We start from the raw sequence: 18,981 nt of genomic DNA, 5'->3' as shown, positions 1-18,981 counted from the left end.
TTACGACTCGGGCTCGAATGCCTTTTCCTCATGGCTACGTGCGGCGTGTCTTTAATTTACTGTCGTACAAATACAAATTACACGTAAGAGAGTTTCTTCGTTCCGGGTCGGTCGTCTCTACTGCAAATACAGTTGGAACGTTCTAGCAATTTCCGGTTGCTATCCGAATTCCGATTCGTCGTGAGTATAATCTTGAACTTTTTCTGCGTTAATCGGCCCCAGAAGACATCTCGGCACATCGTTCGATGGTCCGATTCGAATCTTTTAGATTTAAAAAGGCAGCTGCGGTGAGCATTTTGCTTTTCTCGCAAGAATTTAGACATTAATTTAAGCTTTTGTTTTAATCGACTAATTGCAAATTTTCTTTTTTTCAGAATGAAGATGTTGGAGTGGTTTCGCCGGAGGTTCCGACGGAAGAATGCGGTGGCGCCGGAGGGAGGGGGTTCCTCGGACGGCTCCGATGAGACGTTCGAGGACCGTGGGCTCGACTGGGTCTCTGTCGAATCGATTAGTTCGGTGTCGTTGGAGACCGTCGAGCGAGAGGCAGAGGGTGGTGACGACCTTCCCCCAGTGCGTGTGGCGTGGGACTCTCCCGGAGGCGGGAGAGTTCTGAGTCCATTCCACTTGGCCAAGGTCGTCAGGGATCAGCCGGCCCTAGGCCTTGTTAAGGAAGGCATAGGGAGTGACGAGTCCTCTTGGACTTCGTCTGTTTTCGCGTGGTCTGCCTCTCAGTCCGCGCTCGCGAGCTCGTCGCCATCGTCTTTCCGAAGTCGGAACGGGGAAGCATCGGAGGAGAGAGCCGCCGAAGTCGAGGAACCGCGGTTTTGTTGCTGCGGGTGGCTGCGGTTCCCTCGGCCTAGGCGGTGATCCTCTTCGATTTTCCCCAACTCGTCCTTTTCACCCGGATGCGACATTCTGACCGGATTCGACACTTTTCACCCGGACATGACCTCTTTACTCGGACGTGGCCTTCTCTTACCCGGATGTTCTCACGGACTTGTCTCCCGAACGTGACACTCGATCGACGACAACGGATTTGACTTCCGATTGTGACCACCCGGACTTGACACGTTTCTTCACCGGACGCGACATTCGGCCGACCTTTCTTCCCAAACAGCTGTTACGAGGATTGAGCTTCTGGTTAGGTTAGGTTAGGTTAGGCTAGGTTAGGTCAGGTCCTTCGCTCTCCTCATGACACTGTTCGGGAAGAAAGACTATCTGATAAAGGTAATAATGTTGACCTTAGATAATAAATGAATCAACTTCTCCTTTTCTCACTGTCTTTGTGTTTTGTAGGAACATTTGGGAGGGAGAAGGATCTCCCTCCCCAACTTTACCACGAAGAGGACGAAGTGGCCATTTATCGTACAAGTGAATGTTTTCCGAAATCTCCGATGGTAAGAACGCTTTCGTTTCATTTTTTAACACGTCTCATTCTCGTATCGTAATTTACTGTTTTTCTGTTTTTAGACATGCCGAAGATGTTCTTGGATCGCACGCACACACACACACACACACACGGATATAACATCACTGTACACGAAGATATACACCGTTTAACCTTTACTCGAATTCTCGCACTCACGCACTTACACGTCAAGCGCCACGTTCTGTGTAATTCCACACAATGAAACAACCCGAACACACGCTTCCCACAAATCCAACCCCTGGGTCCTCGTCCCGGGAAGTGGAAACGCCAATTTTAAAGATTAAAACACTTTAAATTGGCGGCCGAAGGGGCTCTGGTAATCACACATCTTGCATGGATTAAATAGAATTTCAGACATTAGCATCAATAATCGTTTTGTGATGAATTTTTCTGTTAAATTTAGTGTGGTAAGAAATTATCTGCGCACAAATCTCGCTCGTAGTATTGCTAACTCTTACTTAAGATCATTAAAGATCTTAATCTTTATACCCATTTTTGGTTTCTCAAGATCCACGATGTGGGCTGCAGGACTGTATGACACGGGACTTGACAGACCGCCCTGGGTTCTTCAACAGCCCGAATCGATGTCAGAGCGGTAGACCGAAGTCTTAACCGCTCAAACATCCAGCCGTCACCTTGTTATACTAGGTCTTGAAAGTATAACAAGTAGCGACACTTCCATATAAACAGTTTCTTATTGTACACTAGACACTTGCACATAAATTGTTTTTAGTTGGTCTGCAATGTACCATATCTCTTACACAATATATTATTTCGGTGACCATTTTATTCACGACGCGTTTTAGGATCTTAATAGCCAATTATTTCTAACGCGACCGGATTTCAACAAATCTAACCAAACTTGGGCCAAAGGTTATACATATAACACATAGGAAAGATGGATGGGAGGCCGACAAAGTCACGCTTGGATCGACTCGGGGCCGGTTTTGGTAGGTATGCAGCGCGTGCATGCACGCTGGCGGCCGATAGTGCTCTAAAAAATATAATTTTTCGTACTTAAATATAATAATCAACTGGCTCCTGCCGGTCGTTATCTAACTCCTTTCGGGGAAGAACTTTTTGAATGATGTATAGTTAATCGGGACATGCCGCCCCTAAGCTTTCTATATTTGGTCTTAAGTTTCATGTATCGAACTCCATTCTCGAGATTAAGTAAGTTAATAGCTTGAGAAACTCCAAAAAATGAAAAGAATATTGAATATGGGTGCGAAGAGATGGTAAGCGATTTAAAATCAGCGTTGGTAAGAGTTTTGTTTAAAATCTAAGTATATATCGTATACCTTATAATACTGGATAGAGAAGGACTTGCATGTTTTTCCGCCTATGTACTGTACTGTACTGTACTGTACATGCAATCAAATGACTGAGTGATCAGAGACAAATCCATTATTAACATTAGTACACAATATAAAATAAATATTGAAAATTATAACAAGATAGTTACGGCTAATAGATATATTTTAATTAGTAGATGTTATCGAAGCGAGAATTGGCATTTAGAGGGCGTAGAGAATCTATTAAATCTAATATAACAGAGTTAATTATATTGAACTTGCTTATTTATTAAGCGCGTTAGATAATCTATTAATTAAAAGTATATTTAGAGAAGTCTACGGTTTTTACTGGCTTATCAAACAAACAAATACGAATGGACCCTAAACCAGGGGTCGGCAGTTTGTCAAGTGAGAAGAGCAAAATTGTCATGAAAACAGGGTAACAAAAGTACTAGAGAGCCGCTTATTAATTTAAATGTGCGAAATACGACACACGACAGAGGCGCCTCTAGTGGCCGTTTTCGGCATAACGTTACACGGATGGACGGACACGCATTCAATAGGTTATATATATAGATATGCTTCAAATGCTACCACTCTTATGCGACTCATATTGATCAACGCGAGTGTGGTCATGTGCGGACGGAGAACAAGTCGAAGTTTGTTCGGCGGCTCTATCTCATAAACTCATAAGTTATAAGGCTGCGGTGAAATGAGATAAGATGAAATTAGAGTTTATGTCCGAAGAGCCGCAAACGTCTATGCAAAGAGCCGCATGCGGCTCGCGAGCCGCTAATTCCGACCCCTGCCCTAGACCATCATTGACTGGCTGCCCCTGGAAGTCGGCTTCTTACAGAAACACAGCTTCCCTATCATCAAATGTCACGGCACGCCACTGCTAATTTGACGTTTTCAAAAAAGAAACTAAATTCTATCCATCCTTTCCTGAATAAACTGCCTAGAGTTTTGGACCAACAGAATTCTGAATTACTATAATCTATTGATGTTCAAGGGCGTTTGTATGTAGAGAGTCGAGGTGAATTAATAAAAAATAAAAGGCTAGTTGACAACTACTGGTACAAACTTTCAAAACTTATCGATATGACGGAAAATTTGAATTTAAAAACTTTGGAAGGTTCGTTTTAGATTTATTGGTTTTGTCACTCTCCAATGCTTCGTGCGTTTTTTTTTTTTTTTCCAAAATTAACTTACTGTATATCTCGGCAGATAAGACGATAGTTGAATCATAAAAAAAAGCCCCCAAAATCCGGGGTCGTCTTATAGAACAGATACAAAAAAAATTAGATCGAAATTTATATAAATTAAAACCATTATAAAAAGACAGACAAACCGTAATTATTTACTGGTAGAGAGTAGGGTATGTGCACAAAATAGAATGGCCCATACGACGTTTTTGTGAATAGTCAAGGTCATTACCCGAATGCCGAATCAGTGCCAATGTTCGCAACAATCGAAAGGCAGTGCTGCCAGATGCAAGAAAATAAAATTTGTTCATTCGAAAAATTACAAAAATAGGACATAATTCCGTATACGCTATACAGTATTATTATTTAGATGATGATCGCTGATCTAAAGTAAATTCATAGGCCGTTGATAGTTTGGGGGGGTTGTCTTATAGGACAGATATATGCTAAAACTATAAATAAAACTTCGACAAAAATTTATACCTTGTCTTATCTGCCGAGATATACGGTAATTAAAACAAACCTTTGCAACAAACTCTCAACGGAAACTATTAATGGTTTCATATTAGCTCCCAAAAGCATCTGTAGGCGTTCGGGTCACCAATGTAGGCACCAACGTGGACGATGGTCGATTGGCACTACAATCCTTTGTTTAGTCGTAAGTAGCGGAGCTCTTGTCGAACACACCTGAACTGTGTCGTGGCAGGTCGAATAAGCCGGTCGTCTGACGAAACGCTCACGTCATCGACGGGAGGCCCTCTGGTGGCGACTGTAGATGCTAGCGCCTCACATCAATAAAGAATGTTTCTCATTAAATCTGTCAAAAAATGCTAAATGCTTTTTGTCTGTGTAGTTCTTTTTTTGCTTAAAGGTGGAGGACTGTGCTATTTCGTTACTTCTTTCCCATTGTCAAAATCTACAGTATGAACCAGTATGATCTAGGCCAGTGTTTTTCAACCTTTTTGAATACGCGACCCCTTTACAAGTTAAAAAGTTCTGGAGACTCCCCTAGGGCGATATTAAAACTATATCAGTGATTTTAAAAATTATGTATTTAATTTTCTTTCTGTTGAGAGAAATTATTGTTGACTAAAATGAGAATTTAAGAAGGATCGACAACAACTTATGACACGTATGGTATGATACTTCCCTCTCATAGGAACATTGGGTTCGGAGTGCTGTTGACCTTTCTTTTTTTTAGGACGACAGTTTTTAACTTCCACTTTTCTACTTATTACTTTTTTTTTACAGGTCAGCTCAGCACTTTTTCGGCTATCATTTTCTGGCCCCTCCCTGGCGAAACCCATCATTCACACCTAAATGTCAATCAAAAAGCCAAATGTACTGTATAATAAACAGATACAGCTTTCTCGCCGAAATTGTAGTTTTTTTAATATAGTGTAGGACCTATAAACACTTGTCTTTTTCTTTTACCCGCGACCCTCTGAGGGTCGCGACCCACAGGTTGAAAAACACTGATCTAGGCCAACTAAACCCTTGTTTTGTTTTGTATGGTTTAGTTTATTTGATTACAGCACATGACATGTGGGTGATATGCCTCCTGAGAGAGCTTTCTATGCTCCCAGGAGTTTCGCGTAGAAATTGGGATAGGGGCCAGTTTCCCAATGTTACAGTGCTATAAACAATAGTGATATTAGTTTAAATGAAGCATTCTCGGTACTTTTTGATCACAGTAGTATTTTCTTTTGCATGCCAGCTCTTCAGTTAATGATTTTGAAATAAATAAAATAATTCTAACGTTGCTTATTATAATAAGATTTAGAAGTTACTAAATGATATCAGAAAATTAGTAAATTGGTTTAACATCTTTAATTATATATTAATATTTTTTTATGTATATAGTGTTTATAATAAATGTGAAGTTTTGAATTCTAAACTAACAAAATTAATTTCCTCTTTGTTCTCTTGAAAAATTTAAAAAGATCTGTTCTAATGTCACTTGATTAATTGTATAATCTTCTATGTTATATAATGGCTTAATACTTTCCATAATTCCAAAGATTTGAGCCCAAGGCATTTTTGGATCTGGCAGATGATAACAAACGGAATTTTCGTGTTCTTCTTTCAACACGCAATTTGTAAACATGTCCTTCATATAATTCTTAAATGCTATTAGGTTATCTTGAAACTTAACGTGTTTTGTCAGTGCTGCTTCAAAATCAGTGTCGTCTTCGGTAATACATCTTTTAACTTTAACTATCAGAGTCAAACCTTGCCCATATTTATTTTTCAAATGTTGAGGGCTCCCTAGACAGCAAAATTGGCCATTCACCATTATAACTAATCTAGAACACAGAGTTTCACATTCTTCCATGCTAAATTTATAACAATTTAATCAATATTTTATATGTCAGTTTATCAATTAAGCAAGTAAAACAATTTATTACTTAATTACTCACTAAAATAGCAAGACATTTACCTATGAGACGTCAAAATAATTGAACGTCCTTGTTTGGTAATTGCAATCAGAGTATTCCAGAGACATCTTCGTGCTGCCGGATCCATACCAGTGGTCGGTTCATCCAAAAACACAACAGGAGTATCTCCCATGAGAGCAACTGCAGTGCTAAGCTTCTTCTTATTTCCATCACTATAAAAATATGGGTGTTTAATTAATAGTTTCTAACTGTAAGTAATATTAAAATATCTATAATTAAAATCAGCACTTGTCAAATCTTCATGTGCAATAACAAGGACCAAATTAATTAAACAGAAACTTCAATTTTTTGGATCCAAAATTCAATGAATTGTAACTTATAATACTTCTTTTATTAATTTTAATTGTTTACTAATATATTTTTCAATATTCATCCCATTAATAATTTGAAATAACATTTGATATCTCTCTCATTATTTTGGAGGATTATTTTTATTTGATGTACAGAATATTCTGTTGAATATATTTTGGATAATTATCTAACAATGTATTAAACTGAGGAAAAACCTATGAAGGAATAGATATAATAATAATTCACCTTTTTATATTACATATTTTATTAATAATTAAAACAAATTTCCTAACTTTGGAAGATATTACCATTACCAAAATTATTGCCAGTCTTAACAATCAAGCAATGAGTTGCATAACTTTCCTGCTGTTATGAGATTTTATTTTAAAAATAACTAACTTTTATATTATTAATCATAATAAATTAAATTGTACGAGGTGCCATCTGTTATCAGATTTTGTATAAAACTTTTTATTAACATATATAAATACCATTGGACAATATTTGATTTTAATAACTTTTTATATTATTAATTATTATAAATGGCAAAAAAGCTTAATTTTGAAGGTAGTGATTTTATAAAAAATTGTAAATGCTAATAACTAGTAAAATCTTCATTAAGTCCAACCTCTCTTGAGATAAGATATGATACCCCACTATCTCCTCATCCCCTCAATCTGTAATCACCAAAATTTAATAGTATCATGCCCCTCCTATACAAGTTATCATGCCAAATTTTGTTTACTAATCTTAACCTTATCCTGTGATACTAAACAAAATATGCATACACAAACAAACGAAGAATTTTTTCTCATTTCTTTGACTTTTTAGGGTTCAGAATATCAAAACGTGGAGATTTGTAAAAGACTCGGAGGGTCAAATCTGACGTAATTCCAATATTTTCCCTTGTTATGTATAAATAACAGCTAGGAAAGTAAAATGAGTATGAAACATAGACTTGTTGACATATTCTTAAAAATATTCTTTAAGAAGTCTGTCAATGCAATGACATATTAAATTTACCGCACTGATAAATTAGACAGTTACTTAAAGATTTGCATTGTTTTATTAGGAATTACAATAATTTTTATCAATTACTGATGATGTATACCTGTCATAATTTCATATTTGGAAAAACTTCCTAATTGGAATTTCTCTCTCATCAATTAAACTAAAGTCAACAGATAGCTTGCATTTAACACTTGCTATTGCTTGATCAACTTGCCTTTGATGTTGCATTTTAATGACAAACGACTTCCAACAACTTAACACTGCGTTGAAAAATAACAATCCACGAAAAACCTTTTTGCGAGTGTTATGTCACTAGTAAATTCCACAAGTACTTTCGACCTCCATCAAGGTCTGCTTCAGGTGGTGACTGGCCGTGTTTCGACCCGACCGTCGTAACAATGTTGCCAACGATGTAAATAAATAAATGTGCGCGTCGGGTTTCACCCCTCCAACTGACACTGTTCAAATTCCTCGAATAAATACTTTCACGCCTGTGCAAGCGTTTCCCTATCCTTGTAGTTGATGCAGTTGCCCCCTGATAGCTTTATGAATCTCCAGGTGACGGATGTGATCCACGCGGAACGCTTGTCTGATAAGTCTGGTGTTCCGGAAGTCCGCCCTTATTTCAGGGTCGGTGATGTAGAACCTACGTCACTTATCAGACAAGTGTTCCGCGCGGATCACATCCGTCACCTGGAGGCCTGGGAGATTCATAAAGCTATCAGGGGGGCAACTGCATCAACTACAAGAATGGGGAAACGCTTGCACAGGCGTGGAAGTATTTATTCGAGGAATTTGAACAGTGTCAGTTGGAGGGGTGAAACCCGACGCGCACATTTATTTATTTACATCGTTGGCAACATTGTTACGACGGTCGGGTCGAAACACGGCCAGTCACCACCTGAAGCAGACCTCGGTGGAGGTCGAAAGTACTTGTGGAATTTACTAGTGACATAACACTCGTAAAAAGATTTTTCGTGAATTGTCATTTTAATGACATTTTTTCAATCCATACTACCTTCTAAAATTACCAATAAATTCCTGTAACTTATATAATGAAAAAAATTCTCTTTATGAATTTTAAAATTAAAAATTATGAATATTTTACACTTAATAATTGAGAAGTTTGCTAAGGATTTTTTTTCAACAGTTGTGAGAAATATGTATTCAACATAATTTTGATAAAACTTAATATTAAAATATGAAATTGGACTTATATGGATTATTTTTTGTGATTCTAAACTAAAAGAAATCCAGACTATGCTAAATATACTTTCAAAATGCTCTAAAATCACATTTCATTTTGAAAAATTTTAAGTTTAACTGAAATTGGATATATTTTTCCTGTAAATTAAAAATTAAATTATATATGAAATTCTGTTTATACATTTTGATGGTGTGTAAGATACCAGATTTCTTGTATCCACAAGGATTATATCATCTTTATACACCTTTCAAATACTTCACCATTTAATGGTGGAATATTTTATTTAAAACTAATTCAGGCAGAAACTTTTAAATAAAATTTTATTGTAAATTTATAAAATTTATTTCATTAGCAGACATTTTGTTTCAAAATATTATTTGTAATTTTCTAATAATAATATGAAAAATTAATGTTTATTCTAGTGGCTTAACATACGAGATTTTGACTCCCTCATCACAGCATTAAATATATAGAGAGATGAATAAAGAATGTTCTGTTGCTTGAAAATGATAGAAACTTAGATAAATATCATTTTCATTATTATCATTTAAATATTTCAGATAGATGTAACATTCATTCTTTCTTTTTATATTTAATAAGTACTGTTAGATGTTTAATTTATACATTAATTTATACATTTATACCAAATAATCAATGGAAAGTAGAACTCATGAGAAATAACACAAAGGGTTTAAGATGCTGCAAATCAGACTTGGTAATGCGGTGGTGCAACAAACACAGCCAACTTCAACATTGCCTCTTTACTTCTCATAAGTTTTACTTTCACTTGACCACCTGGTGGAAATAAATAACTATCACAAAAATTTACTAAAATATAATTAAACCAATAGTGTAAATTTAAATTATTTCTGATACAAAGACAAATTACTACTAATACAAACCTGAGCTGTTTCACCAATTTGTCAATGTGCTTAGTAAAAAGCAGCATCTCGCTAAGAATAAAAATTTGTTTAGGAATTTCTCTCTCTGGAACGCCACGCAATCTTGCAAATAATGTAAGTGTTTCTCTTCCTGTCAAAATATCAATTAAACCTCCAAACTGTGGACAGTATCCTATCCTATGTTTAATCTAAAGGAATATTAATAATATAAAAATACATTTATTATAAATGTAATTGAATAAAAAACATATACATATTTTTAAAAAATTTTAATGATAAACTTGTTACACATATTTTAAGTTATCATTAAATAAAAAATTTAATTTATAATTTAAACAATTCAAGTTAACATGTAATCTAATCTGTTCACAAAGATTAAATATAACATGAAAAATAATGCCATTTATTAATAAATTAATCAGAAAGACTTGTAATTTTTAATCCAGATTAAATTAATTTTCTTTTCGTTGATTGGCGTTTTTTAAATAAGTTAATTTACCATGTATCTTCTAATAGACATTTAGTCTCCAATTGTCACTGGCCCATAAACCATACCAGGTTACAGCAAAGATTATTCTGAATAGAAGCTGGTCTTTGGGAATTCCCCACTTGCTTCTCTGCTCACATTTCCACAACCAAACATTTTTGACACACATTACAGGTTGCTACTTTTAAATTAACAAAAGGAGTTATTAATTACCCTTTACTATATTTGTATTATTTTTATTTGTTTGTTACTCAGTTTCCTCATTTTTTGTAGAACATAACCTTAAGCTAATAGAGATCCCAGTTTCTAACAGTTACTGGTTTCTAATATGCACCAGGTCGGTCAGCCAGTTTGGTAAATAGACATGGAGGCCACTATATCTTAGAAGATATACAGTAAATGGACTTTTTATATTAGAAAATTTTGGTTACTTTGATCACATTGTAGGCCTGATATAACACATGCAATAGAGTCCAAAAATTTGATCCATATTATGAGTAAGCCATGTTGTAAGTATGACTAAGTATATAATATATTGAATATATCCATGTTGTACATTGACTGTATTTTGCCATAATAGATTGGAAAGATATAATAATCTTATATTGTGTAATGTTTCAGATGCAATTTTGATATGTATGTTGTTTTGAATAACTGGTCTGTTCTATAACTCTATAATTTGAACTTTTTCATATTCAACAGTTAAAAATTTAGAGATTGAATAACTCTGAGCAATCTATTTTAATCTATTCAATACTAGTATATTATCTGCCACCAGGGCTGGATTAAAACTTATAGAGGCCATGAGCACTTAAAAGATTTTGGTGCCCCCATATAGCATATATGTAATTCAAAATATAATCAAATAATAAAACGAAACATAAAATTTTATTTTTCAAGAGAAATGATACCAGCAAATATTTTAATTTTTTCATTTGTTGTGGGGACCCTTGATTCAGCTGTATCATTTGCAGTTTTGCATCTTACAGTCCATGGTAAACCAGGAAATGAAAAATTTCTGTGGTGCTCTCTTTCTTTGATGCCCTAAGCAAATACTTATTTTGCCTAATGGTTAATCCAACCATGTCTAATACATTCACTATTGACACTATTGACAGTATATTCAAGATAATTATTATCAAGTCAGCAAATAATGATATGCAAGATTTAAAAAATTGATAAAATTATGAACTTTAAAGTAAAATGTATTGTATAATTTACCTTAAAAATTTGTGATTTTATGCTGATTCCATCTAAATAAGCATCACCAGATGATATGGGTTCATCACCAGTCAACATTTGAAATGTTGTAGTTTTACCGGCTCCATTTAAACCAAGTAATCCAAAACATTCTCCTCTCTTTATTCCAAGAGTTAATTTATTTACGGCACAAAAACGTTGATAAAATTTTGTCAGTTCTTTCAAAATAACAATGTCGGTTTTCTGTAACTCTGATAATTCAGTATTTAAAATTCGATCAGACTCTTCTTTTACGTCGTCGTCTAATGTCAAAGGAGGGGGATAAATCGGATCGTGTTTCTTTTTAAAAATATAATAGATTTTTTTCAAATTTTTAAATCCTTTCTTTTCAATGAAAATCAACATTGCAAAATTAAAAATGGCATGCAAACATAGGAAGATAATATTTTTTCCAAGACCAGGTAATTCCCACAAATAAATATTATCTGTTCTATCCAAACAAAAAGAAGGGGACATACATTTGTCTGTAAAAATAAAAATAATGATTAATTCTTTTTCATATGCATGTTTTTAATATCAGATTGTGTAACAAACTTGTCATGAGTAACAATTTCTTTCCTGATTTAAGAATTGAAATTTTATGAATAAATAATTCAACTAACTACAATTTAATTTATTTATTTAAATCAATTACTATAAACAATATAATGCTTATAAAAAGTATGAAACACCACAATCCAAATAAACTTATTATGCAACTAATAATTTACAAGATATATTGAATTATAGTATTAAAACATTTTAAAATATTTTTCCAATTTAAATTTTGAAAGTAAATTAACATTTATCAATTATTCTGTCCAAGAAAAATTGGATTAATTGTAAAATAATCGATTTAAATGAGATTTAAACTTATTCTGATCATGATAAATCTTAATTACTTGTGGTTTTTAAATATTACTTTAAAAGATAAAACAGTCAAAAACAATTAAGCAACTTAATATCAACAATGTAAGAAAAACTTATTGGGCTGAAATTTTCAAATTGCAGACATATACTTTCCCACTATCATCCATCTGTATGTCTATCCCTTACTAATCTTGAGAAAGGAGTCAGATGAAAATTGAGAGCAGATATAGAAAGCTTAGGAGCCAGAGGTTCCAATTAACTATATATAAACTTCTGGTTGGGACTAAAAGTCACATGATTTCAATTCAAAATCTTCTCCAGAGCAGAGTTAGCTAGATGACTGGCATAGCTTGATTATTATCAACAGAAACATGATGTACAGGGGCAAGATACTACTAAAATGGATACCAGATATGGAATGCTTAGGTGCTGGAGACCCTGATTAGCTATATACAAACTTCTGGTACTGGACACCAGAAGTCACATGATTTTTTTTAATTAAATGATTAAAAATTACAGCCTGGCATTGTGACAATGTCCCAATAAATAATAGCTTGTATTAATAAACCACTCAGCAGTGAACGACGACTATAGTCATCAAGGGCGATCGTGTGGCAGTGGTGAGGGATGACTATAGTTATCAAATACTTTTGGGGGGTATCGCCAAAAACAAGCCTAAAACTATCAAGAAAAAAAATTCCCATAAAAAGTGAATTATGTAACAATAAAAAAAAGACTTTTCTTTACTAAACATAACTGTTTACAAAATCTTTTTCCAAAACAGTAATGAGAAAAAACACATGGAAAAATACTTTAAAAATTTCCCACGTTTATTCTCCATTACTGGGGGTAGAACCATACAACACTAGTCCACTGTTGGGAGGTTAAGGAAGGACAGACAGTGAAAATAAAATTTATAGATCTACAATTTTTTCAAATTTCAGCCCAATTATAACTGGTTTTACACCAAAACTGAAACTAAAATTAAAAATAAAAGTAAAATCAAAATTAATGAATTAATTTAAATTAAAATTTAATCCAAAGCAATTGAAACATATTTTGAAAAGTGTGGATAAAGTACTTATTGCCAGTCTTGATTGATTTGGTTATATTTTTTTGAGGCAGAGTCAAGTCTCTATTTATAGCACTTTTTGTAAAGCAATGGTTTTGGTTTTGATTGGCAGTGACAGAACCTTTTGCTTTTAATATGTATATAAAATGAATATAGATATAGATAATATAAAATAGCATTTGTAGGGATTTTTATGCATGAAATACAGCTAAAAAGGTAAAAAAAAAAAAAAGGCTATATTTTGGTGGTCAGGAACAGATTAATCCATTTTATATTGTTTCTTATGGGATAATTTGTTGTGGTTCGAGAAAAAAATCAGTTTTTGAACAACTTTTAGGAATGAAGTAAGTTCAAAAACCAAGTTTTGACACACACACACACACACACTTATATATGTTAAAATAATAACAAGAACATGCTATTATTTTTAATGTTAATCAAAACACATTTGAAACATGATTATAAAGTTTCATATTATAAAAATTGCTCAGAACATTTAAATTTTTTCTAAAATTATTACAAATTTTTCTCTTACCTTTGCAACAAGATTTCACTTCTTCAAAAATAAGGCTACTTTCATTTTGACAAACAATATCTACAATAGGTATATCACAGATTTTATTATAATAATAGTTTTTGTAAAGAAGTCCTATTGAACGTCCCATACAATATGGCGACGAGAGAAGAGCAAATACGGTATCTAAAGTTCTAGCAATATTTTTGAAATTTAAGAATGGAATTTCCAGTAAAGATATAATTATTGTTAATGCATTACCTGGAAATATTCATTTATTTTTATTAGTAATAATAAATTATACAAAAAAAATTATTTATATANACTCTTTCTGTTTTTTTTCCTCCTCATCCAAGTTATCAGCTAGGACATTCGTTATTGAAAGCATAATATTTGAGGACGTAGCACCTTTAAAATCATGTCTGTAATACTAACAACCTAAAAAATTTGTTTTTTCCTTGTTTTTTGAAGAATAGAACTTAAAAAGTATGAAAAGTGAAAAAAAATCTGAATAAAAATTATTTTGCTTTTAAATCAGTTTATAGATGGTTAAAGTGACAGTCTATCACTCTTGAGGACCTGGGATTGAATCTGAATGGGTCCATTCAGATATGTGGAGCCCTGTCCTTCACCACTCAGCCACCCCATTGTGAGCCTGGCTAAACCCATAATGAACTTGTAAAAAGAGGTTCTCTTAGTGCCCACAGAGTAGAAAAAATTTTTTTAAAAATCAGTTTATAAACAATTTTTCAATTGGCAAACTTTATTATTAACACAATAAAAGCTTTGGGAATGTGATTTGTATCCTATTGAAATAATTTGACTAAATCCTAATTACAACGAGCAATTATCTATTATAACATAATCACAATGTCAGGCTGCAATTTTTAATCATATTTATTAAATTTATTTAATTTAAAATATATACTCTCTACCTCAAATTAGTAGTGTCTTGCCCTGTACGTAATACTTTTCCTGTTAGCAACAGAGTCATGCCGTCATCTATCTAAACCATTACAGAGAAAAATTTTAAATTGAAATAACATAAAAAATTTTTAATTGAAATAATGTATATGAACTTTCAGTTTGCACTGGAAGTTCATATACAGTTAATGGGATCTCATGCCCCCTAAGCTTTCCATATCTGGTCTCGGATTTCATCCATCTAACTCTATTCTCAAGATTATGGAAAGAGACAGATAGACAGATGACAATGAAGAATTTATAGCTCTACAATATTTTTAAATTGCAGCCTAATAATATCTTCCAAACTGATGATATTACTGTAAGTGATTATATATTTTTTTTAATGTAAAGATATTCTTTTATCATATTTAGCGATTATCAATTATATTTGTTGTATAAAAGGCATATTATCTTAATAGAAATATCAATTGATATCATTCAAGATTCTTTACTAATTCGAAACTGTGTCATTCTATGTCTTTGTTTCACAAGCACGATAAAGTGCAATCAATCAGACACTAGGCAGCTTTTCATCCTTTATTTATTCTTTTTTAGCTGATATGTGTTTTTGGCTCACAATGCACATATCAGCTAAATAAATAAATAAGATATTGCATGTAGCTGTTTGAAGGATAAGTACAAAAATTCTATTTTGAGGGTTTTCTTTTTTAAACTCTTTCTGCCCTGCGGGCACTAAGAGGGTCTCTTTCAGCAAGCCCATTAGGTGTTTGGCCTGGCCTACAATGGGGCAGCTGGATGGTGAGGGATGGGGCTCAACATATCTGGATGGGCCACCCTAAAAATTCCTAGGAATTTGTTGACCCATCCAGATTTGATCCCAGGTCCGCTGCCAGGGTGGTACGCTGCCACCTTGACCCGTTTGGCCATCCGGCCATCCTATCTTAAGGGTTAGTGATGGGGATAAGTCAGAAAACAAATTTTTTGATATTTACTTGTATATATACACAGCTTTATAGATGTAAAAAAGAGATGTAACTTTTGTTTAAAGTTTTTTTGATATCTCTCCCTGGCAGTTATTCCAAAAAAACAAGAAATCAACATTTTTTTCAATGGGATGATATTGCTCCTTCAAGCTGTAATGTGGCACAAACAAAAAAAAAAATAGTTTTGTGTTATGGATAAACTACTCTATTTGCACAAAATGCTTCATATTTTTCTGAATTTCTGGATTGACTAACCTTTGTAGCACTTCGTGACTATTTCTTTGTTTTTCGTTTCGGGTTTTATTTTTTTTTCCACCCCTTTCGTTTGGTGTTGCGATACCACCTTTTCCCAGTTAGCTGTGGATTGGCAGCCAGATTGGCTGGTTGATGGTCACGTGCGGTTTTTCCGGTTTGTATGATATATAAGGTGGGACCCACGTGGAGTAGAGGTCTTTTTTCTTGGTTCCTGGGATTCCTGACTTGACGGAAGTGCTGAAGAAAGAAGAAAGAGAAAGGATTGGCGTCGGAATAAGAACTGTGTGGCTATGGACTCTAACTCGCCCAATTAGGAGAAGATCGAAGGAAGATTCGTCGGCACGCAGTGGTTCTTCGAATGTTTTGTTCGCGGCCAAGATTTTCTCTTGTCGTGAGTAACGTTCTGTTATTTGTCTTTGTTACGCATCGTCCTTGTCGTCCCGCTTCGCCACGTGTCGCGAGCCCCATTGTTAAGGAAGATGGAGGAACGAGGTAAACGTGTGTATCGTTGATTCAGGTGTGTTACTGTGTTGTTGATTTACGGTGTGTGTAAATATCTCGAATGGAGTTAACGAATTTTAATTAAAAACCCTAAATGTTGAGCTGACTTGTCCGTGTGTCCTTTTTCGTTTTGTTTCAACCCTATAAACAAAACTCAACAGGGGATTCCTCTACACCTTTCTTGTGAGTTAAATGTTGTAAAGTTTTATAAATATTTCAATTTACTTTGTTAATTTTATATCATTTGTCATTCATAGGTATGGAATAAGCTTAATAGATGGCTGAGGAAGTTAAAGCATCAGCTACCATTTCAGGAGGCCCAGAATTAAAACAGTGCAAGAAATTCCCCTGGAATTTTTCATGAGCAGTCTGTCTTTGATATGTTGGACCCCCATCCTTCACAGGCATGAACTGAGTATGATTAAAAAGAAAGGTTTTCTTAGTATCCACAGGACAGAAAGAGAAAAAAATGAAAAAATATTGAGTTGTCAGCTAAAATCATAACAAATTTAATTAATATTATGTTTAATCACTTTAAAAAACAATTAAAATCATTTAACATAACTAGCTTTAATTCTTTTCCCATTACAATAGTACTACAACCATGCCACCCCTATTAATAAACTGAGATACTATTGTTAGCTCACTGTACATAAATTGAGTGATTATGCCTCTGAAAATTTTTCAAATTGCACACTGTATATGATAGAGTGGAAGACCAATTCTACTAAAGAACTTCACAAAACAAGCTTTGCCAATTTATAACTCTGAGAACTTCCACAACCTTTAGAAATGTATGAAAACAAAAGTTCAAAAGACAGCAGACTATGAAACAGATTTAATTTTGTTAAAATGACAAATTAAAAAAAAACAAAGCAAAATATTTGAGCAGTATTTTTACATGCATTGTTCATTTTGTAACCCCACAACTTTCAGAATAAATTAATTTTCATATTCTTAACTTGTAGTTTGTAAACACCCTTAATATCTATACTCATTCTTTATAATGTAAACTTATTAAATTCTATTTGAAATTACTAGTTAAGCTACATAATAGCTATAAGCAATTAATTTTTTATAGCATAGAAATTTAGAATTTACATCATATATTTCAAGCACCAGAAATAAATAATGTAAAATATGTTCAATACAATTTCATAAATGTATTTCTTTTGTTATATCAAATTTAAAAATTAGCAGCTAATATAGTTCTTATTCAATATGTTCTTTCATATATAATTATTATTTAATTGATTTCTTTTTATATAAATAGATATAATTTAAATATTGTCAATTAATATGAACTACATAGATGAATATTTTAATTAAGTAATGAAAATTTATGTCAGTCGATAGCAAAATAATATCTATTAACATTAAATGAAATCATTATTATTTGAACTTCAACTCATATTAAATAATAATAGATATTCCAAACAATATCAATAAATAAACTATAAAAAAGAATCAAATGATAAAGATACAACAAACTTACCAACAAACATATATGAAATGCTGAGAATAATAAATGCTCTAGATGGAACTTCAAATAAAAAAGAAAGGCAGTATATTAATGGTATGACTGCAACTCCATGAATAGTGTAAAGTAAAAATAATGCAGCTGTAAAATACATACAAAATATATCATCATAAAGCAAAAAAACAAACTAAAAATATAGTTGTAAGCTTTTTGCCTCTAATAAATTAAATTATATAATTATCTCAATAACCAATTGGTAGAGATATATGAGGCTTATCAAACTGTAATGAAACCAAAAAAATTGAGATCACATAAAAAAAAAGAGGCTTTTATTTGTAGAATGCATTCTAGTGAAGACTGAAATGTATCCCACAAATAAAATTAGTTTTTCTTTTTTTGATGTGATTTCCTTGGCTCCATTACAGTTTGATAAGCCTCATGTTTCTCCACCAGTTGGTTATTGAGATAATTATTTAATTTAAATTAAAAATAATTTTTCCATGTAATAATAATAATAATAATAATAATAATAATAATAAAGCAACTCCAAAGGAGAACAAGAACAACACTTACTAAGCATAAACAACATCATCCTAAATCCGCCATAGAAAGATTAACCCTTCCACGTAAAGAAGGCGGACGTGGCCTGATTGACATAGTTAACCTTCACTACAAACAAATACAGTCACTGCGAGAGTTTTTCTACAAGAAACAAGAAACATCACAGTTACATAAAGCAGTAACTCTAGCAGACTCAAATAACACACCATTAAACTTACACTCACAACATACAGACATGACACAACATATAAAAAGCATAGACAACATTAAGCAATCATGGGCTCAAAAGGCTC

General features: G+C 33.3%; 1 protein-coding gene across 7 annotated transcripts in view; it reads right to left on the bottom strand.

The window, feature by feature from the left end:
- Positions 1 to 5,395: 5,395 nt before the first annotated feature.
- LOC111624316 (ATP-binding cassette sub-family A member 3-like) overlaps positions 5,396 to 18,981 on the bottom strand; it is a 60,229-nt gene continuing 46,643 nt past the window's right edge. For 4 of the 7 annotated variants that reach the window (XM_023367144.1, XM_023367150.1, XM_023367133.1 and 1 more), the window contains 6 exons: positions 18,143 to 18,268; positions 14,003 to 14,242; positions 11,508 to 12,010; positions 9,800 to 9,987; positions 6,370 to 6,540; positions 5,396 to 6,265 (listed from right to left, as the gene is read on the bottom strand). In XM_023367144.1, coding sequence (XP_023222912.1) covers positions 5,836 to 6,265; positions 6,370 to 6,540; positions 9,800 to 9,987; positions 11,508 to 12,010; positions 14,003 to 14,242; positions 18,143 to 18,268 — 1,658 coding nt within the window. In that variant the 3' untranslated portion in view covers positions 5,396 to 5,835. The remainder of the gene's footprint in view (positions 6,266 to 6,369; positions 6,541 to 9,799; positions 9,988 to 11,507; positions 12,011 to 14,002; positions 14,243 to 18,142; positions 18,269 to 18,981) is intronic. The other 3 variants (XM_023367176.1, XM_023367169.1, XM_023367163.1) reach the window with 2 other exon arrangements.

The sequence above is a fragment of the Centruroides sculpturatus genome, unplaced genomic scaffold (assembly GCF_000671375.1).
Source record: "Centruroides sculpturatus isolate CEXI.00-Female unplaced genomic scaffold, Cexi_2.0 scaffold27, whole genome shotgun sequence".
In the NCBI taxonomy this organism is placed as follows: domain Eukaryota; kingdom Metazoa; phylum Arthropoda; class Arachnida; order Scorpiones; family Buthidae; genus Centruroides; species Centruroides sculpturatus.
The sequence above is the reverse complement of the archived record's forward strand: the minus strand, read 5'-3'. Positions and strand labels throughout refer to the sequence as shown.